At 39.6% G+C, this 23,606-nt stretch overlaps 1 protein-coding gene across 1 annotated transcript in view; it reads right to left on the bottom strand.

The window, feature by feature from the left end:
- Positions 1–23,606, bottom strand: part of ptpa (protein phosphatase 2 phosphatase activator) — a 76,159-nt gene that overhangs the window by 12,385 nt on the left and 40,168 nt on the right. The window contains exon 9 of the mRNA XM_057818865.1: positions 14,402–14,509. Within this exon, the coding sequence (XP_057674848.1) occupies positions 14,402–14,509 (108 nt within the window). The remainder of the gene's footprint in view (positions 1–14,401; positions 14,510–23,606) is intronic.

The raw sequence follows: 23,606 nt of genomic DNA, 5'->3' as shown, positions 1-23,606 counted from the left end.
GGCGTCGAGCCGCTACTCCTCCGCGTAGAGAGGAGCCAGCTGAGGTGACTCGGGCATCTGGTTCGGATGCCTCCCGGACGCCTCCCTGGAGAGGTGTTCCGGGCATGTACCACCGGCGGGAGGCCCCGGGGACGACCCAGGACACGCTGGAGAGACTATGTCTCTCGGCTGGCCTGGGAACGCCTTGGGATCCCGCCGGAGGAGCTGGTTGAAGTGGCTGGGGAGAGGGAAGTCTGGGCTTCCCTGTTAAAGCTGCTGCCCCTGCGACCCGACCCCGGAACAAGCGGAAGATAATGGATGGATGGATGGATTTTTGTCAACAAAAACTAGCCAAAGACAAACATATTTTGAAATGACTAAAATCTAACTAAGAATCATAAGTATTCATATCCAAAAGACTAAGACGAAATTAAAAGGGCTCCCAAAAACAACGCTGGGATTAAGACTACGTTATTTATGCAAGACTCCAGCTTTGTTCTTACTTGAAACGATAATGAAAGAAGATATATACCATCTTTAGCGCTGTCCTACTTGCTCCCTGGATTATTTCAAAAATGTTTGAAATTGGAAAAAGATGGGGGTGGGAAATATATTTTTTTGTTTTAATATGGTTTCTGTAGGAGGACAAACATGATTCTAATTTATTAATGTTGTAATGAAAAACTGGCATCGTACAACATGGTCACATGGTGCTTCATTCTCTATAGGATGCACTGTAGGAAAGACAAACATTTAAACATGAAGGCTCATTATGCATTTGTAGCCAACTTAGGCTAGGTTAATACTGCAGGTTTTAATGCACAAATCCGATTTTTCTATTTATCTGTTATTTTGGCATGCCCGTTCAGACGGCCTTTTTCCATTGATCGTGTTCAAGTATTACACATGCGCATTGACACGCACTGAGCAAACTGACCCGCATGCGCACATACTGGCTCTACATCATTCTAGAGTGATCATATTTTGATTTCCAAAAAGACGACACAAATAACAGAAATAAATAATCTCTGTTTAGTGTTATATTTAAAGTTTATATGGATTGATAGCGTGCATGCACGCACAGCAGACACGTACGGGCAGTTCGGCCCACTCTTGGCCATGTAAGCAATATTGAAATATTGCTCATTTGGCGCACAAAAAGAAAACTGAGCATTCTAAAGCTTCTCCTCCTTCCCCCCACCCTGATTTCATTTTTTTTATGACTGGCTAGGCGTTAACGCTAATGCACAGTTCCGTTGCTGCCGTAGTTCCCTGCCTCTCGCTCTTTGCTGGCGTAATTGTTGCACGAATTCCGATTTGGGAGATTAGATAGTTCAGGCCGCAGCCACATTCTGGAAAAATGTGGCCCGGATCAGTTTTTACCCACATATGAAAGTGACCGAGATCGGATTTGGAATGGTCCACTTTTATGTGACCTGTCCCGTTCAGACAGTCAAAGTTAAAGTGCATATGGCACCAAAAAGCATGTTTATTTCATATTTCACGCGGTGCTTTATGCTCCTGAATAAAATACACCGCTTGGATGTTTGTGGAAGCGATCGTTTTATATATTCAATTTTTGAATCCCGCGCCATTAAAATGAGCGAATTCCGGCTTCAGTTACCGGGTTTAGGATGAATGTGAATGTGACGTTACCTGGGTCAGCATCTCACAATACAGCATTGCTTTATAGCGTGCAGATGGACTGCGGATTCAGCTGATTTGCAGATTAGTTCGTTTTTCGCATCACGCCAGCCAAACGGCTGCAGAAAATTGTTGCTACACCAGGGAGAGGCATGTGCGCCTTGCCTTCTCTGGTTTCAAATGCAGGCATGAAAATGGGTCAGGGGTTAAAAAGGTGAGAAGGGTGTGGAGGAATATGTTCCAGTACACTGTACACCCCAACAAAATATTGAGCTCTGTCGACCCACACTGTGTTTCAGCAGGGCCGTGCAGAGACCGGTGGAGGGGCGGGTGCTCGTAGATCAAAAGGGGCACATGAACAAGTATTTAATACACCTTAAAACAACATAACTTCAATTTTAACCAGCTTTAGATAATAATTGGCTGCGACTGTGACATACTTTAATTGGGAGGGGGCAACAGTGAATAGAAATCAAAACTGTCATCCACACTTTCTGGCTATGACTCAGTCAGTCTGCCTCTTTTCTTCCTTCAACCTCTGCATCAAAACTTCCTTCCTCAACTTGTTCATCTGAGAACAAACCACATCAGATGATCACTGAGCCACCAACAGCACAGTTTTCTCAAAACTATTATTTCATTATTATCCATACTTAACAACTCTAGCACCTAATGATTAATAAAGCAATGACATAAAATCTTATAGAAAAATAACATTGTAATTGTGCTTATAACTGTATTTAATACCCGACTATCCTTGCAAACCTGTTCTTACCAGGTCTGCTATTCACCCAGCTGATGAGGTATCCACTGCCTTTAGCAGCCTCATCCAACTCCTTTTTTATCCCTCAATCTCCTTTCCCTTCGAGGCATGTCTATGTAATGAAATATAAATATTTAAAAAAAAAAAAAAAAAACAGACTCCCCGGTGGCTTTTAGTTTTAAAGCTTTCTTAATTTCTTTCTCTCTCAATAACGATGGAGGTAGATTTGTGTTTTTATTATTCAATCAAAAAACAAAGTTACTTCTATCAAAAACAAAGTTGCTTCAATCAAAATACAGTTATACTTTTAATCCCAAAAAAGTCACTTCAATAAAAAAAATTGTTTTTGATTGCAAAAATAAATTTGAGACAAAAAAAAGCATTTGAAAACTATTTTTCTTGATTGAAACAAATTTTTCCATTGAAGTAATGTTGTTTTGCGTTTGGGCCACATTTTGGCTAGGACATTTGTGTTTTTATTATTCAATCAAATAAGTTGCTTCAAACAAAAAAATATATATAAAAAGAAAAACTTTGCACATGTGTCAATCACCGTTTAACAATCCCTGAGAGGGTTTGAGTAGACTCACTATGAAGCATTTAATAAAGCCAAGCATTTTCTTACTACTTTATTCTTGTTTAAAAATAATTCGGTGGGGCAGTAACATGTTTAAAATTTATCATAATTCTTACATTTTGAAGTGCTTGAAAACCATTTATAAATGATACTTTGGTGAAAAAAGTGAAAAAACATGTCTTATATATATGTATCTTTTTTCCAATGTAAAATCTGAATAACTACATTGAACACACACAAAAAAATGGGGGGGGGGGGGGGTACTTTGCGGTTTTCACTTATTACGGCGGGTTCTGGTCCCTATTAACCGCGAAAAACGAGGGATCCCTGTATTTCTGAAAAGCTTTAAGAAGCAAGAGTCATTCCCACCACTCGTCGGGCCGGTGTTGTGCCGACACCGGCCGTCAGCTCAAGTCCCAGCCGAAAATAACGCGTCTAAGGCGGACGACGGGAGCGATGCGATGCGACCCCTCAATCCGAGAGCATGCCGCTTAATTTGACCCAACAGTGTGTTTCTTTGTTTATATTACCGCTAAATACACAAGCTTGACGCCAATTTAACGGGAGCTATTGTTTTTTCATGGGAGATTTGGCTTGCTCTGGCACTGTTCAACGCAAGCTGCAATGAATGGCAGTAACTTTTTTATACTGCAAAATGTGAAAACGATTGAAACCATTACTCACCAAATTCAATCTGCTGGCAAATACAGGCAAGTGTGTATGCTGCGCTCTGGTCTGCCCCGGTGTGGATAAGGCCTGCTTTTTGTTTTCGCAGCTTTGCAATGCAACCAAAGGCTCGCCGAGCACTTCTTGTTTCACGTAAGGAGTGCGCGCGTTTGGAATAATGGCACGCAGCTTGGGCCGATGATTGGTTCTCGTCAGCGAAGCATCTAGAAGGATTTGCTGACTGTCCGTGTCACTTTTTTAAAGAACCGATCAGTTTACGTACTAAGTTAATCACATGATGATAAAAATAATAATAATTAAATAAAACCTCCCGACCCCCCCCCCCCCCCATCCTCCCAAAAAGAATTTCTCCTCGGATCTACGCAATTCACGTAGGTCGCCCTTTTTGACTTCAAAACGGCGAATTTCGCCGAAAGGTGAGAGATTTTCATGCCTGCAAATGATTCCCGTTCACCGCGGATATTGGTCAAAACAAGCCTTACTACTGTGGGACCATTGGACTTACAAGGAAGTTGGTAAACATTCTATTTTGTATTTTGTCAAATACTGGGATCATGGCACACGTTTTAATACGGAGGTGGCTTGCATTTTGTGGCTTCTTGTCCACCAAAAATGCCACTTGGCCGACGACCGGCGGCTTGTCGCAACCCCCCCGCCGGGAAAGCGCCTATACTCGGCGTATTGCCCTCTTCGTGTGCCCGGTATTTTGTCAGATTTCCCACCCGATAAGAAATTGCAACTTCATGTTAAAAATGGCCGCGAATACAGCGATTACAAAGTAAACACTACAAACTTTATTTAAATAAACGAGTATTTACTTACGTTTGATCATGGATGGAAATGTAGAAAAGTTCTCCTCACATCCTACCATGTTAGTTGCAAAACAACTGCCCGCCGCTCTCTGTTTACGTCTTTGCTCTGTAGTAAAGCATTATTTAAAGCCAAATTGACCATTTGGCAGCTACGCCCCCTTCCGACGTCGGCCGGTTTGTCCGTCGGTACTCTCCAGCTGCTTCCCCGGCGAGCTCTCCTGTCAGTAGCAGGGAAATGAGCTGTAACTTGCTCGCTGCCAGGCGGGTTGCCGATCGGAGAAGACAATCAACAACCCCGCCACCGTCTGAATTGATCCAGGCTAGTTTTGTTTGATTTTTCGCTTCAAAAAGCGAAAATAAGACTTTGAGACGTCACCCGATTCGGGTTAGCATGCCGGCTAGCTGCCACGCCTCTTGGTTTGTTTACATTCTCTGAAGCCGGGGCAGGGAAAGGACATAAGCCTGACTAACTATGGTGGCATAAAATATCGTTCGGGGTGCAACAGTAAAAGCTAAATCTATAGTTTTGACTATTATGGAGCAATTTTGCCATGTCGTACTGAATAAATGCATTTTTATTATTTCATATTCCATTTAGCACAAGACTTATTTATCATGACCTGACCATTTATTTAGCAAATAAGGAAAAATACTTTGAAAAAAAGAATATTCTGTAAAAATATTGGAGTAGAGAGACTGAAACAATGACATTTTGCGGCTCTCTTCGTCACATTTTCCTTGTTCTGAATGATTCCCCCTCAATAGCCACGTTTACATGCTGACTTTTATTCATACCGATTCAAATCATTCCGAATGGAAATTTCAGATCAGCTGTTTACATGTCACTTCATCTATTCCGATCCAGCGTTTACATGTGACTGCCTTAATTCCGAAAGGACGTTTGACAACTGCCGTCTGACATGCGCAGATTAATCAAAACAAAGCGTCACGTTGCAAAACATGGAGATCGATCGTCGGAGTGCTGCTGTTTTAACTTTAACCCACTTGTTGTGTTTGTGGGGTCGTATCCGCTTCTGCTGTTTTGCTCTTTTGCCTTGTAGTAGCCGGTTTTCCACCGGTTTCTAATCTGGTCAACGCTCCGGTCTATTCCGGCTTCGTGTAACCTCTCGTGAACTTTTTTTAAATAGTTCACTGTTCCTCGTTTTACGCCCGTCTAAGCGAGCAATTATATTCAATTCTTTTAAAGTTTGAATTAAATACAATCTTTCCGCCGGACTCCAATTAGGTGCGCTGTGCTTGGAAGCCATGTTGCAAGTGACGTTACTTACGTCACAAAGTGACGTCACCACGTCAGTACGGAGCATGTGCAGAAAGAACGCAACCAGACACCATTCCGCTTCCCTGTTTACATGATATAATTTTACTTCTAATCGGTTTGGGAAAAGGAATATTCCACCCCTGTGAATCGGAATGAAATTCCATTCGGTTTGGGCCTGTTCATTCTGAATGAGGTGTTTATATGGAACACATTTATTCGGTTTGAACAAATATTCCGATTGTAATTGGAATATTTGGCTCCATGTAAACGTGGCAATTGGGTTGAATTCTAAATCAGATGAAACCATGACCCTGCCAGCGTCATCCTCCTGTTGGGGACGATAGAGCTCCATAATGGTAGGTGTGGCTAAACGGCGGATTAAAAGAGTAATTTCTCGTCATTTGCGCTTTGCCAAATTGTTGTATATAGTCGAATTGTATGAATTGAATATGATTCTAATTCACATAATAATGCTATTTAAGACTTCTTTTATCCTGGCGTACGCACTTCATGGCTTACTTGATTCAGAAAAACACGAAAAAATCTTGTGCAGTAAGACTTGCGGTATGAATCACGATACGGTATGATTTACAATACAAAGCTCCCGATAACGATAATCTCATGATATGGCAATACAACGATTATCGATACATTGGACAGGAAATCATTCCTGGATATCCTACAAAACAACTAATAAACTGAAAAACAAGCTATATTCATCCTTCTGCAGTAAGTTTAACACTAACAGTTATGCTATGCTAAATCATTTTTAAATACTACTGTTATAATTAAAAATAGCAATTACACATAGCAAAACAAATAAATTATAAACACATTTCGGAATAATAATATAATAATAATATTAATTATGTAATGAATCGGGTTCTAATGTGGTGGGTGTGTTTTGCATGCAGTTCCTGAATGCACCGTGTGACTGACGACAGAGTTGTCATGTTGCTGGCGTCCGCTACGGCGGATAGTAGTCGTGTTGTGTTGTAAGAGTTCTGAAATAAATGATTGGAAAACCTGACGAAGCTGGCGACTTCCTTGCCAATGTCACAGTAATACCAATTGCCACCCTAACTTATAAAGACTGGCGAACGGAGGTCGTCGGAGGACCGTCGAGATCGTAGACATTCTGGCCGTACTGTCGAGCCAGTTCAGTGACATGCACACCACGCTCACATTTTTCAATTATTTTCTTCTTAATTTCCATAGTAAACGACACCTTTTTCCTTTTTTTCACCACCTGCACTAACCTTCTAGTTGATTTCATTCACAATAAAATCTGCCGTGTGTCTTGCTGGAAAACAATGAGATTGCCAAGCTGTCATAAATCGTCAGATTCTGAGCATGTCGTCATATGTTGAGACAAATGACTAGTCAGATTTTATGTGGTAGGACGTACCACTGTGCAGATACGTAGACAGGGGTGCACATAAGTGGTCCGCATGCGCGCATGCGTACCGGACGTAGACAAACGCGCTGGCCCTCAACGACTTCCATACGCTTTTGCGTACCGATGGCTGACCACCGTATTTGCGGCGGACACGAGAAAATAACTTCTCAAAATGTCAAAGAGGCAGGCCACACTGAGTAATTACTTCCGTGTTCCCCCACCCCCGTCAAAAGACAGACAGACGACAGAGACGTCACCGGAGCTACCGAAAAAAAGGACTTTTGCTGAAAAGCAGGAGGTACCATGGCTAGAAGCAAATGATGCTCGCACGGAAATGCGGTACAAAATGTGCTGTGAGAATCCCAATGTCGCCGATAAGAGCAGCGCATTTTATGTAGGGTCAAAGAATTTCAGCCATCCAAACTTTGAAAAGCACGAAAAAAACAGAGAGCATGTGGCAATTAAGCAAACTATCGATGTCAAACAGGACCCCGCTCGCCCTATGGACAAGTGGCGGAATAAAGGTAATGAACAGCGACATGCACTGACAAACGTGTTTTTGCTCGCATTTTACAAAGCTAAACATGCACGTTCAATAAGGTCTTATGAGGAGGACATCCCACTTTTAAAAAGGCTTGGAGTTAATGTGGGAGCCGCATAATGCCCTTTATTTTGAATTGGTGCTTTTTATTTCTTTACATTTCAAAGTAATGGCAATTTTGTTGTGCCAGTTGATGTTAATCAAGCATTAATTGTTAATATAATTAGTTAAAGTTAATTGGCTCTAAGTAAAGCTTTTCATAAATTTATCGCATCAGGCGGGTTGGCTCTCAAGCTCAATGAGGACCAAGTCACATCTCCAGGTCCTCCTCTGAGAACCTGGGCAAAAAAATTATGTGCACCCCTGTACATAGAGCACGTGTTGCTTGTATAAGGCTTTTAATTTTTTGCAGCTCCAGACATACCGTATTGGCCCGAATATAAGACAGTGTTTTTTGCATTGAAATAATACTGAAAAAGAGGGGGTCGTCTTATATTCGCGGTCTAGACCTTATACCCATTCACGACACCAGATGGCGCCAGATATCATTGAAGCGATGTTCTGTCATGACAGATTTCAGCTACTCTCATCATTCACAACGCTAGATGGCGCCAGATATCATTGAAGCGATGTTCTGTCATGATAGATCTCAGCTACTCTCAAGTTGAACCAGTTTGCATTAATGCAATGTTTTTCCTTATTCACATTTGTTTCAAGACTACAGTTACAGTTAGACTTCACTTTGATGGTTAATGCAGTTATTGAAATTTTGTTGTTTTATCACAATAGATTGGTTTATTTACATTTCAAAAACCAGAAGCCATTCGTTTACGAATGTGATTGCACTTTAGTTAACATATTTAAATGTTCAGATATCAAGATTTGAATGAGGCAAAATAACATGCTTTTTCTCACAAAAATATTGTAATAATCATTTTTTTGGAAGTTACTGTAATTATTTTCTGTATAAAAATTAATTTGGTGTTCAAAAAGTCATTTTTCAAACTTGAGTCTTGGAAAAAGTGGGGGTCGTCTTATAATCAGGGCCATCTTATATTCGGGCCAATATGGTATTTTATTTTAAATTTTTTCCCCCAACATTTTGTGTTGCCGCTCCCTGTTCTAGGGTGATCATATTTTAATTTCCAAAAAGGGGATACAAATACAGACATAAATAAACCCTGTTTACTTTTATATTCAAAGTTTATATGGATTCACACTGTGCATGCATTACGCACGCAAATACGGACAGTTTTCCCCGACTCTTGGCCATGTAGGCAATATTGCTCGCACAGAAGGAAAACCGAGAATTCTCTGGCTTATCTTTTTTTTTTTCATTTTCTATTTTTCATGACTGTAGTGAAGCCCACCCGAGTTCAAGCTAGGCGCTAACACTAATGCACAGCCCAGTCGCTGACGCCGTCATCCCTGCCTCTCTCGCTATTTGCTGACATAATTGCTGCATTAATTCCGATTTGGGAGACTTGAGAGTTCAGACCGCCGCCACATTTGACAAAAAATATGGCCCAGATGGGACTTTAACCACATTCGAAAGTGACCTAGATCCAGTTTTAAATGGTCCACTTCAATGTGAATTGTCCCATTCAGCCCGTCACGATAATACCTCTCTCGAATCGAAAAAGCCCGAAAAAATTCAGATTTGTGCATTAAGACCTGCGGTCTGAACCTAGCCTACCAGAAATCACGTGGCTCGTTCATGGCCTCAAAAATGTGATCGGGACATCCCGAACAAGCATTCAAATACCTTGGTTTCCAGAGCATTGCATCAACAACTTCGTTTTATGTTTTTTCTTTAGATCAGTTGCAGTTTCAGAATGATATATAACCGGGTAAAAGATCCTCTAAAACCCAAGCAGGGACCTTAAAGATGGAAAGATCAGAGCTCACACATAAATTCAAATCTTGAAACTATCCCCATCTAAAATGTGTCGTTTCATGCCTTTGAAAATATTAGCCGCCTTTCAGATGGAAGAAGCGATGGATCCTGCTTTCCCTAGGCTAAGTAGAACTCTGCCTGAAACCTTGTGTGGGGCCAGCAAAAGGGAGTGAGGAATGTGAGTCTGCTGATGGTTGCTCCAGGCTCGGAGGAAGGTCGGGAGAGAGGGAGGGGTGGATTTAATGAAGGGAATGGCAGTGGAGAAGGAGAAGGGGGAGGGGGAGGCAGACAGCTTGGCCCCTCAGCTCTTTGGGAAGACTTGCAGGCTGCTCTGGAAAACACAGGATGTGGGCATGCAGGAGGGAGAAGGCTTAGACCCCCCCACCCCATACCCCACCCCCTACCGCCCACACACACACGCACACATGCACACAATTCCATTCTCGCCGTTCCTCTCTTAACCCTTTCCTGTCTCTTCTCTAGCTTGCGATGTTCGAGCTCTTGTTTCTCTCATAGCATTTTTAAAAATTAATACATATAATACAGTCACAAACAAGAAAATATGGCTTCCTTAATAAGAAGACTGAATTAAATTTGTGCAGATATTTACCTGGAATTTCCAAAAGAAAATGGAATACAATGATTTCTAATGGAACAAGAATTTACAGTACAGTGTTTTCTATTTTGGGTAAGAAAAGTCACTCGAAAAATAAACCCAAAACCAAATAATGGTCCCAATCAACATTTTTTTAAACTTGCAAACTATGAACAGATAAGTATTGGATATAGTGAAAAAATGTTAAAGTCTCTACCAACTAATCAGGCATTGTCGATTAAAATTAGTCTGTTTTAACATTGAATTACCAATAAATTGGCGCATCCAATCCAATTGGTGTGCAACACTAGAGCCAGGATTAATTAAAAAAGCAGTTGCAGCTTTATCTATTTAAATATTTGGATGCGTAACAATGTTAATGTGACAATGACACAAAGGCTAAACTTCACACTGGCTGCACGTAATGTAGCATAAGCGCACCCAGCTCCGCTTCACAAGCAAAGTAGAGTTCGCTTAAAGTGGACCGAGACCCACGGTTTTTGAGCGGACCAGAGTTCGTTTGTTTGGTCCGAACTACAGTATAGTCCGGGTGCGCATCCACATTTAGAAAACGAAGTGGACTATCGGAGAAAAAGAACGCTGGTCTGTTTAAAAAGGACCAAACAGTGCTAGTGTGAAAGCTCCCTTCTCTGGTAAACTACAATCCCCGCCCCCCCCCCCCCCCCCCCCCAAAAAAAAAAACTGTCTGATATGGATTAAGGACTGCTGCGTTCTGTTTTTGCCTACATTAGGCTGAAAGTTGTTTCAGCTAATATATGTTTGCGTTTGCATTTGCAATTAAGTTTAGAGCTAAAGTTTGTGGAGTTGTGTGTGAGCAATTTGCTATGAGAATTGTAAATACGTTTGCAATTGTAGCATTTAAGGGTTTAGGACTTTTGTGAGGCAAAATAGGCTAATTTAATCTACTAAATTTACATATTGATCAGACTAGATGGATGTTTGAATGCCAATTATTTTGTGTCAAGTGTTTTATTGTTCAAATGCGTGCCGTTTTGAACATAAGTGTACATATGTGTTACACTTTACAAATTGTTAAAAGTGAAGGAAGTAAAAAGCTTCAAAAAGCACAATTGCCTTGTTTGCTGTCTGTAAAGCTGAACAACTTTACATTTAGTGAGGACAGAACTTGTCAGACTAATAAAGTAAAGTAAAAAATAAGATACTGTGAGGTACAATAAAGTAATGTTTAAAGTAATGAGACAAAATGGCGGCCGAGACTTTGGCGCCGTAAAGTTGAAATCGCGTAAATCAAGTACGTCGTAACACGGGGACAACTTGTGTATAAAAAACGGGAACTTTTTAACAATCCAATAAAACCTACAGTGATGGAAGAAAAAACATTTTATTTATAATATTTTTTTTTGGGATCACCCTGTATATTAACTATCTTTTTTTTTTTTTCATTCTAATGCACTTATTAAATTGACAACATTGACCAATGTATGGACTGCAGCGTGTCGTGCCCGGTCCGAAATAGCGAACAGTAATGCAACATCGTAATTGGACAGTACGGGCTAAATATTATGGTCGTAAACTATGCAAACTTAAACCCTTTAGTGGAATTACATGCGCTGTCTGAGTCAATGCATACCAACTGTGACATCTCATACATTATACAGATTACATGTGGCTAGTAAATGTAGGGTGGCTCCTTTAAGAAAGCGAGGCACATATGCTGTGGGTGAAAGCAAGAGGGAGGGGTGAGTAGACAGGAGAGACGAATGCAGCGCAAGTAGACAACTACCAGTACGGCGAGTCAAAGTTAGCAGTGAATATGAGCACATACTTGTCTGGAAAATGTAACATGCTTAGTAAAGTGACCAGGAAGTTCGCACATCTGCTCAAGACAGACTTCAGACTAGGCATGTGCCGGTATGAGATTTTGACGGTACGATAACCGTGAACAAAAATACCACGGTATCACGGTATTGCAATTATAGCTCCCAAAAATTTTGAGATGTATGGGTTAAAAAAAAAAAATACTTTTTCCCATTGAACAGGATTCTTTTTCAGACCATAGTTGCAAATTGGAACATGAATATATTGTTAAAATAAATAAATTATCAATAAAAAAATATTTGAAATAAAATTAAAATAAATATAACTTAGAGACTATACTCACAGCCACAGCTCAAGTTGCTCAAGATTAGAGCAAGAACAAAATAATTTCTATAAAAAAGTAAAAACACTTCTGAATAAAATTTTTAAAAATTTATACTGCATGACTGTTTTTTTTGAGGGTGGAAAAGCTTAAGTGAAGTTTCGCCATTTTCAGCCACTGTGTCAACTCTAGTCTACATGATGTCATGCCTTTGTGTTAAAAAGAACATAAGGAATTCATAAGTTAGTTAAAAATGTATAAGTTAGTTAAAATGTCAATATTGTTGTGGAAAGCTAAAAAAAAAAAAAAAAAAAAAAAAAAAAAAAAAAAAAAAACATTGGGAGTGAGACCTCTCCTTGATCCAGCGAACGTGGATTTGTGTTTAGGGCAAGATTATCGTTCGCAATTAGCGATCTTTGATGCTATCACTTTTTCCCCTCCATTCAAGCGAATCATGCTTGTTTTCTCACTCTGCGGCTGTAACACTCATCGAAGTTGCTCTCCCAGCTGAGCCTAGGCTAACATTCATCTTTGTAAGCTTTTACTTAGTTCGTATATTGAATTTGAAAGGAAAATGTGTGTTTTGTTTTTGGCGAACTTTTTCCATGGTGCTAATCTGTGGAAGCTACTCACGTGGAAAAATGTACCGTAATTTCCCGAATATAACGCGCACTTTTTTCCCCCAAAATCAAGTGGTAAACTCATGGTGCGCATTATAAACGGGTACATGGATGGAGACAGAAATATATATGTATTACATATATATATATATATAAACCGATATTTTTTCATTGACACGGCCACGTTGTGTTGACGAAACGTATGCGGCCACCCGTTGCCGACCATTACGGTACGTGACGTCACCGTTTTGTTTCGGTAATACTTCACTCTAATTGGCCGAATGATTTCGTCTGTGTTAAATTCTGCTTTTTTCACTTTTCATAAAGCACAGAATTTAGTTTCTTGAACTCATTTGAGTCGACGTTTATTGCAGCTGCGCAATTCGGACCATAACAAATGTAAGGACACACAGTTCCTGTGTCCGTCAACTATATCGGTCCCTCGGGAAACTCAAACCCAAATAACAATAGTTCCTTTTGTTACTGTCGTGCTGACAGCTATGAGCTCTCACGGATTTCCGACTTACGTTCTCACTTTCATTTTACCGTATCAATCCATGGAAGAAACATTTATTCATCATGAGGAAACGAGCAAGTTATACAGCAGCCTTTATAAGAAAAGTCACATCTGTTTTGTTTTCTCCTAGATTCTGGTAAGTTGGAGAAGTTGTCAAATCATATTATTACCGTAAATATTGTCAGTTCACGTTAATGTTTTGAACTACCAATGTGCTATGCTTGAGCTGTGTTTCACCAGTCAGTAAAATGACATCTCTGTATCTGTACACAAGCTCTGTTTTCTTGTATTCTTCTATTTATTGGTGCTAAAATTAGGGTGCGCGTTATAAACGGGTACAATAATTTTCCCTAGATTTTACAAGTAAATTTGGGGTGCGCATTATACACGGGTGCGCCTTATATTCGGGAAATTACGGTAATTGTACAACATTTCAAATGTATTCATTTTGTATATTAAACTTACCACGATTTGAGAGCTCAATAAAGAACAGTACACCTTATGTTTGGAGTATTTGTTTTTGGGTTAGCTGGCTGTGTAGCCGATAGTGTCACTTTCACACACAGCAACAAACGGGAGGGGTTGAGCGCTGCTGCGCCAAGCCGCTTCTGGCCACATTTTTGACACAAGAAAAATAGCGAATACCGTACTACGATCTGACGGAAAATTTTAGTGGTTTTGAAACCGCAACGTTTTCACACCACGGTAAACCGTGAAACCGGTAACCAGCACATGCCTACTTCAGATGTGCAGATGGTTCAAAATCTTCCTTTGAGGGAAACGTCAGGGAAATGTGCTCCAGTAAGAAATTTGATCACTATTAGCTATGTCTCCAGCAATATCATGAATTATAGCATCATAGCATTTTTTTTTTTAACTAGGATTTTTTGTTTTCTTCAATTTCTCCAATTGTAATGATGTATCTAAATGAATTGTAAATGAGAAAACATTAAATGTGTACAGTCTCACCTCAGCCTTGTACATTCTAATCAGACCCTGGTTGACTTTGGACCAGGAAGGAACAGCACTGATGTTCCACAGCTGGTTGGAGTGCTCAGCAAATGGACCAGTCTTCATCTAGAAAATTCAGTCAAAAATGGAAGACCAAACATTAAACATTTGTGGCTCTGTTATACTGCATTACACGTAATACCTTAATTCCAAATTTTAAGTGGTAGCAGGTAGAGGTGGGACTCTTTGGGCACCTAACGATTCGATTACGATTCAGAGACTCCGATTCGATTATAAATCGATTATTGATGCCCCCCCTTCCCCATTTTTTTTTTTTTTTTAATGTTTTGTATATTTGTTCCAAAATTGTTCAAAAATCCTCTCAGGCTAAATAAACCAAATTACTATTTTGTATCAAGTTACCGGTTAAAAACAGTAAATAAAATACTCAAGTCCCCATTCAGTATCAGCAGCTTTAAACTACATTCAATCAATTTAATGTTGAGAATCAACCGTTAAAGTTGTTAAAATCGCGCCCGTTATTCCATAATTTCCCTCATGTCTACTTTCGACATGTGAAAGTTTTAAAACTGTTTCATCATTAAAAGATAGATTCAAGTCAGGATTTTGCCGATTTAGGGGTATTTTAGATAAAAAGTAATTAGGTTCTCTATAACAGAGCCTTCTAGAGAAGTCTACTGCTTTAAGATGGCGCCTGTTTACAGCGCAGGAAAGTCTGTCATTTCTCATCTAGTCTAGATATATGCGATATCTACCATAGCCGTATGTTGCCGTATGTTTGTAGCAACTACCAACTGGGCGCTGTTTGTAGCGGCTGACGGCCGCAGTCAGGTATTATTGTTTTTTTTTTTTTTTACCTAGCGGCATTAGCTGCGCATGATATTTACTCTCGGTCCGTTCCTCATTGCGTCCCGAAGACCGCGCTGGCTGCGTTTTATTTCCGCTTTACCTGGTATAATTCAATAATTGGAATTTGGATGTTTGTGAATCGTTCTCGAATCTTCCACGGCCGAATCGCGAATAATCTAAGAATCGGAAATTTTGCACGCCTCTAGTAGCAGGTCAAGTCTTTCTAATTCACTAGATGCCATTTCTAAAGGAACTTCTTTATTGATTTAGGACCAATGCCTTGTATCGGGGAACTGCCTGGGATACGAATAAGCTCTACAGACTACACACATCCAGATTCCGTTCAATAAATACTCAAAAACATACGGAGGATATAAAAACACTTAAACATCCCTCCGCAAATGCCAATTGTTTACCATATAAAATAACGAAACTATAAGAAATGTAGCAAAAACCTAGAGATTCTCTTCTAAAAGGGATTTTGCTGTCTTCAAAATTGACCAATCACATTCAAATACATTTTACATATTTTTAAAATGTATTTATTTTATTATCTATTTATTTATTTTCAATCTGTCCTGTTCAGCTGCTTGACACGGAGAATAGGAATCTGAGTGTCCTATTGGTCTGAACAGTTTTAATTGATCACTTCTGAGTATGATATCATACCATTGTGATGATGACAGGTAGCCCTAAAGTGTGAAAGCAATTTCCCGGGTCAACTGATATGGAGATGATGCGGTCATTTACCGAGGAGCGTCTTAAGCCCTTTTCAGACTTATATCCTGGGAAATTCCCATGTAAGGTGACGCGGGATTTAGCCGCGTCACTGCTTTCACACATGGAGAGAGATCCGGGAAATAACGCTGGTTGGACACTTTCACAGACTTGTTCCGTGTTGCCAACTCTGCACTCTCTGTGCAGGGAGGGCGGCATTGCGCGATTTTATAACCTGGACATTACGTGTTTTTTGGTCGGCATCGGTAACTAAATAAACCACACATTTCCAAAGATGGATGATGGACTGTCTTCCTCGGCTTTACAATCCAGTAGCAATTTAATTTCGTTATGTTTTCAGTTGACTTTAGCTATTTCCAGTTTGCAATGTTGATCATTTGCGATGTTTGTTTACCGCTTTTCGTCTTACTGCAAAGAAAGAGGAAATGACGATCGGCCCGCCATGATATTTACGACATCAGCCTTCATGCTGTGACCTGTGAATTTAACGCCAGATTATAGATTGCATTAATTGTGGGAATGACTATGAATTTTTTTTTTGTCTTGTGCTCATTATTCTTTTTTAATAATCAAAATATGAACAGGTGTGTAGACTTTATATTCACTTTATTAAGCTAGCCTAGGGCTTGATTTGAACTGACGGCAGGATGTGACTTTTAGTCTATTTTTAGTGAACCATATCCTGTATAAACGAGTTTGTATTCAACTCAATCCGCTGATCTGTAAAACAATATAAAAATTGCAAATTCCCTTTTGTCCAACATTTTTTTGTATCAACCATAAATTTAGCTATTTTGAACTTTCAAAGCGGGACAATACAGGAACATAAAAGTATTCTCCAAAACACGAAGTACTGTACTTTTTAAACACAGCTCTAACTCTTAAAACAGTTTCCATTTAAATGCAAAGGACACCACTAACATTCACCTAGTAATCCTTTACAGGGCAAATGACTATTTTTTGGGAATAAAAATAAATGCGTAAATAAAAAACCTAGAAGTGTTTTTTTCCCATAGTGTTTAACTAGCAAATGAACAAATCAAGCCTTTCCAATTTAAATGGATTGGACATCCAGCTCCGTCAGAGGCAGCCAATCAGTAACTTGTAAAATAACAAAAGCCCTCTTCAGACTTATATCCCGCTAAATTCCCGTGTAAGATGACACAGGATTTACCCGCGTCATAGTTTTCAGATGTGGGGAGATGTACCAGATTGGACACTTTCAGACTTGTCCCGTGATAGCAACTCGGCACTCTCTGTGCAGCAGAGGCGCTGGATGTCACTCACAGCAGGGGGTGCTGAGAATCTTTTTTTAGTGTTTGCTATCAAAAAACAGCCGTTTGGGTCCAGACATGTCATGGTAAATGGTGTTATATTTGTTAGGGCTCCTTGATTGCAGGCTGGAGACCGAAGACGCCGACAGCTGCAAGCCATCGAAATCAGCCGCCTTTATAAGCCAGCTCGTCGTTGCCGCTCGTCGCCAGACCAAACTTTCAGTAATCCCGTCAGTGAAGTCCAGCATTCAGGTATTTACCACATTAATTCTTACCCGGCTAATCAGACCTCTTGTTCCGCCCCAGGATTCCCCGTGCCTGCTCCCAGAATTGTACCAACACCTGATTGATCTCCTGTCAACACCTGCCAACTACACGCCAAGTGCACGTGCAGTGCTGCGACGTGTGCTCAAATAAACTTTTGAAAATCACCACAGCCACCCTTGTCTGCTTTGGGGTCCACTTCCCAGCGCACCCTAACAATACTTATATAGCGCTTTTCCACCTTTCAAGGCGCTCAAAGCACTTTACACTATCTGGTAGTGGTGTCAACAATAATCGATGCGGTGATGCATCCCGATGCGGGGCATGGATGATTCGAGTCGATGCGGGCAACAAGCCGAATCGATTCAGCGCATTTCAAAATAAATAAGTACTTTCAAAAATCTTCCCTGCACAATTCCGGTGATGCAACGCATTTGGTTTCCCAATTTGTATTATTATTCTCATGTTTCATTTTTTACACACGCATAACTCTGGTCAAGTTTCCCACCAACCTCAGCAGAAGCCAAAATGTCTCCAGATGTCTGCTTTCAATGTCTTAGGTGCATCAATAATCTTTCTCGCTCCCTCTTTCTCCGCTTCAGCCATTGTTATGTCCCATCTCTTAGAGGTTAGATCTTGTGCCTGAACCATATTAACATTTTGGGGACTAATAAATTATTTTTAAAAAAAAAAGGATAAAACCGAGAGCAGGCTCTCTGTATTGTGCATTTGCTTGTGCATCCACATGAACGCTGTGGCCCGCATGTTTTATATTAAACTTTCCCAGCGTTATTTCGTTGTGTAAATGCTTTTATAATGATCATAAAAATATGTAGACTATTTAAACATTAAGAAAACTTGCATTTTTTTCTGCCAACTGAGAATTCGTTACGAAAGACACTTTTATTTATGCACACAAAGGCAACACAAATGTGATCCTTTTGAATCTTCTCCTCTGTGTGTCTGCAAAACCGCATGGTTTTTATTTTTTTAATATTAAACTTTCCCGGCGTTATTTGGTTGTGTAAATGCTTTTATAATGATCATAAAAATATGTAGACTATTTAAACATTAAGAAAACTTGCGTTTTTTTTTCTGCCAACTGAGTATTCATTACGAAGGACACTTTTATGTATGCACACAAAAGCAACAGAAATGTGATCCTTTTGAATCTTCTCCTCTGTGTCTGCAAAACCCAAGTTTTTTTTTTTTTTTTTTTAAATATTAAACTTTCCCAGCGTTATTTCGTTGTGTAAATGCTTTCATAATTATCATAAAAATATGTAGACTATTTAAACATTAAGAAAACTTGCGTTTTTTCTGCCAACTCGAAGAAATGAAAATAATATTGCTGCTGCTGCGTTTTTTTTTTCCGCGTCACTCCAACAACAACAAAAAAAGCAGGCCGTGTTGGGTCGGGCTGGATTTTTTAGGCCGGATCTAACCTCTATTGCACATATATAGTGGGCTAAGCCTACATTTTACTTTTGTTCTACATTGCAATTTAGTTGATGTTTTGTTTGCAACTGAACTGATCCCTGGATTGATATTGCGATAAAGATGCAGCTGCACTACAATATTTTCTTTGTAGTTTTCTTTAATATTTACTTGAATATTTTTATTAATGGGTCATTGTGACTAAAATACAGTGACTGTTATTACTGATTTTGCACAGTTCAGATGTTGCACTGTGTGAAAGGCTGCTACTGTGTGTAAAAAAAAAAAGAGAACGCCCTGGTCCCATTCAAAGCACTAATTAAATGCTGTGATGTTTTTTTTTTTTTTTTTTTAAATATATATATCTGAAAGTATTTTCATTTGACTTCAACCAGGAGTGACACAAGAGCCAATAAAAAGTTGTTTAATGTCTGACCACTTGTGTTTCCTCATGATTCACGAAAAATATGCTTTGCTTTAGAATTTTAATGCATCCCAGGCTTTAATGCATCGCGATCCATTGCCGAATCGAACAGAATCAAATCGTGACCCTCTGGATCGAACCGAATCGTGGCCCTCCGAATCGTAATCGAATCGAATCGTGAGATGCACACCTCTACTATCTGGCCATCCACCTACTGGTGACGCAGCACCGGGAGCAACGTGGGGTTCAGTGCCTTGCTCAAGGACAGTTAGACGAGTTCATCAGAATTTAACCCACAACCTCTGGGTTGGGGGACAACTACTCCACCACTGAGCCACGCCACCCCTCGCGCGTTTCTCCATAGAAGGCGTGCCCAATAGCAGTACACATGCATGCTGGATAGTATAAGTACTACTACTAGGCTTCTTACAAGGCATTCTATTTCACCTACATTGTGAGTTGGAGTTTTTGTTTTGGAAATAAAAGCACCTGTGTAATATAATGCAATTCCCTGCAGCTAGAGGGCGCAATGACACACAAACACATTTGAAAACTAAAAGAACAATAAGCCTCAGTTTAACAATCCCTTTTCGCAACACTAAAATAAATTGCACACTAATATCCAACAGCTCTCTCTCCATGGCGGCAGCTCACCAGCAACAACAAACAATAATATGGCTACAATGCAAGTAGGGCTGCAGCTACCGATTATTTAGGTAATGGATTATTCTATCAATTAGTTAGTTTGAATAATTGTGTAATTGGTTTACAAACATTCAATGTGTTGCATAGTAAATTTTAAGATATGTAAAACAAATAAACAAGTGTTTATGCTAGCAATAATATTTATTCGGGCTTGCTAAAATGACACTTTCAAAAGAGAACTAAATGCGAATACAAAATAAAATTCCTGAGTGTTTCTTCAAATTATGCAAAATTGTACTTTCATTTCACAAGAGCAATAAACACATTTTAAAATAAGTTAAAATACTAAACTATACCAAAAAAAAAAATAAAAAAAAGAAAAGAAATGAGGATCTAAGTCCAACAAAAGAACAATTGCCTGACTTGCACAGCAAACGTCAGCTGGCTTAAATTCAATAGAATGCTAACGTTTTTTTGTTTTATTTTGTTTTTTTACAATGCTCTTAACAAATCATTCAAACAAATATTCCAACAAAACACTGCTAAATATACTTCTAAACTAAATAACAAATGCATAAACAAAAATATTAGCTCACACAAAAACAACTTATTCTGGTCTTAACAGGGAGCAGCTGGATTAAGCCATGTTAGATACAGTGCCCTCCATAATTATTGGCACCCCTGGTTAAGATGTGTTTTTTAGCTTCTAATATATATATTTTTTTATTCAAATAATATGGGACCTTAATGGGGAAAAAAAAAAGAGAAAAATCCAACCCTCAATACAAGTGCATTTATTCAGTGGTGAAAAAAATCCCACATAAAGAAATAATCACCCTAACAAGGTTCCCAGGGCCTTTGGAAGCGAAAAAGCCCCACAGCATCACTGACCCACCCCCATACTTCACAGTGGGTATGAGGTGCTTTTTAGCATGCGCATCTTTCGTGGCACGCCAGACCGACCACGGTCCCAGGCTTCAACTGGGACCGTGTGCTTTGGTCAGATGAGACCATGATTGAGCTTTTTGGCAACAAACACTCTAAGTGGGTCTGGGGTGCCACGAAAGATGCGCATGCTGAAAAGCACCTCATACCCACTGTGAAGTATTGGGGTGGGTCTCTTCCAAAGACCCTGGGAACCTTGTTAGGGTGCATGGCATCATGAATGCTTTGAAATACCAGGACATTTTAAATCAAAATCTGTTGCCCTCTGCCCGAAAGCTGAAGATGGGTCGTCACTGGGTCTTTCAGCAAGACAATGACCCTAAACATATGGCCAAATCTACACAGAAATGGTTCACCAGACACAAAATCAAGTTTGTGAAACATTATAGGAGAAGATTAGGTGCTGTTTTGTTGGCAAAACGGGGTTGTACAAAGTATTAACACCAGGGGTGCTAATAATTGTGACACACATTATTTGATGTGAAATAATTATTTCTTTATGTGGGATTTTTTCCCCACTGAATAAATGCACCTGTATTGTAGGTTGGATTTTTCTCTTTTTTTCCATTAAGGTCCCATATTATTTGAATTATATAAAAAAATATTAGAAGCTAAAAAACACATCTCAACCAGGGGTGTCAATAATTATGGAGGGCACTGTATATAGTTATGGCATATTCACTGTTGCCACTAGAGGACAGTGTATCCACACAAATCAATAAAACCAAATGCAACGCTTTCAAAATAAACCATTACAACGTCACTAAAGAATCCTCGAAGCAGCAAAATTTGATTCGAAGCTTTTTTCTACTCAAATTACTCAAGTTAATCGATTAATCATTGCCGCACTAAATGCAAGCATGTCTTACAAATTTGAAGACACCAAAGGTAGACAGAACTACCATCATAATCATCTTCATTTTTGACCTCTAATTGAATTTTAGAAAATTTCACTGTTTTTGTAAAGAAAAAAGAAAAAAAAATCGCAAATTTATTTTTGCGCCATGTTAACGCCTCCTCTGTCAACAGTTAACTCTTCCAATAGCACCTTATTCAATGTGACCTGGTAGCAAGCAAGGTGTCAGGTTGTGTTATTAACAAAAAAAAAAACCCTAAACTTTTTCAACATCCCCAAAGTTATATACACTATTGTTTCAATATGTTGTATTTACGTATTTTTAACAAAACCAAACTTTTTTCTCTCCGTAACACCAGGGGGTGCTGCAGCACCCTCAGCCTCCCACGCACTGCTGTGCGGGGAGGACGGGATTTTCCAACCCGTACATTACGTCATTAGCAAAGATGGACGGTGGCCTGTCTCTTCCTCGGCTCTAAGATCCAGTAGCAATTTAATTTTGTTATGCTTCCAGTTTAATATTGCTATTTTTGGTTTGCCATGTTGACAATTGGTCTTACTTTGGTCTTACTGCGAAGAGAGAGGAAATGACAATCAGCCTGCCATGAGATTTTTTGTCATCAGCCTTCACGCCGTGACCCGGGAATGAAACGGCTGCTTTCACACATGTTGTGTCCTGGGTAATTATACTACAATAACTAGTAATAATTTAAAAGTAAAAGTAAAGCAACTTGTAAAGCCATTGTTGAGATGCCGTAACACAATAATATGTGATGAATTACAGTATTATTGTTTTACACTTGGCACAAGTACAAGCTTTTATCTCTTTGTGCAGACACGTACAGAGTGGACTGATTCTTGTAAAAAGACTTTCAGGCTCAGCTCCAACAAAGGAACTTGACTTGGCCGCACGGACAAGTATGGACTAGCTACTTGCATATATGTACTAGTCTGTCCAAGGCCCTAAACTACTACACTACATATTTGCTACTAGAGCTTCTCAATGGTTACACTCAGCTGCTGTTTTTTTGAAGAATGATGTGACCTTTATGAAAGTAAGTGACATAAAACCAAAAGGAAAAAGTATTTTAAGGAAAAATGGAAACCTCAATAAGTGTAAAAAAGAGCCAATTCATGAATGAAGTTATATTCTGTTTTCCAAATATCTTTCCCCACGAGCCAAGGAACCCAAACCCAGACCCTGGGGCATCAATCTAACAAACCCCCTCTTTTTTTCCATTCCACCCCCACCGCTCTAGAGACTTTCCATGGCCTCGCATGAGAACACAAGGGGGGAGGGGCATGGAAGAGGGAGGAAAGGGGGGTGGAGACAGCCCGTATTCCCTGGAGGAAGGAGTGATTCACAGCAGCATGTGGGGAAGGAAGTGACTCATGTTTAGGCTGATGCATGCACGCACACACACACACGATCCTTGTGTGTGAATTAAAAACTGAATTTGCGTTGTGCTTAAGTACACGTGTGAAAAACACGAAAATTGTCCGAGAGACATATGAAGTTTGTGTACTAACAGCCAACAAATTATGAATTCATGTTGGCAGCAAGAAAGAGATGAAGAACATACAAAGACAAATTTAAAGGTTTGAGGAAAAGTTCTTCTTCATTTTTTTAAACTGTCCATTAAGTTGACATTTTTAACCTGTAGTAATGTTCACTATGGTTAAAAAAAAAACATCCGCCAATTCCTGGACCTCTGACAAAAACAAATTTTCTAATTTCATGATTAGAGCTAATTTCAGCCTAGCATTAGA

The sequence above is a fragment of the Corythoichthys intestinalis genome, chromosome 17 (genome assembly GCF_030265065.1).
Source record: "Corythoichthys intestinalis isolate RoL2023-P3 chromosome 17, ASM3026506v1, whole genome shotgun sequence".
Classification (NCBI taxonomy): Eukaryota; Metazoa; Chordata; class Actinopteri; order Syngnathiformes; family Syngnathidae; genus Corythoichthys; species Corythoichthys intestinalis.
The sequence above is the reverse complement of the archived record's forward strand: the minus strand, read 5'-3'. Positions and strand labels throughout refer to the sequence as shown.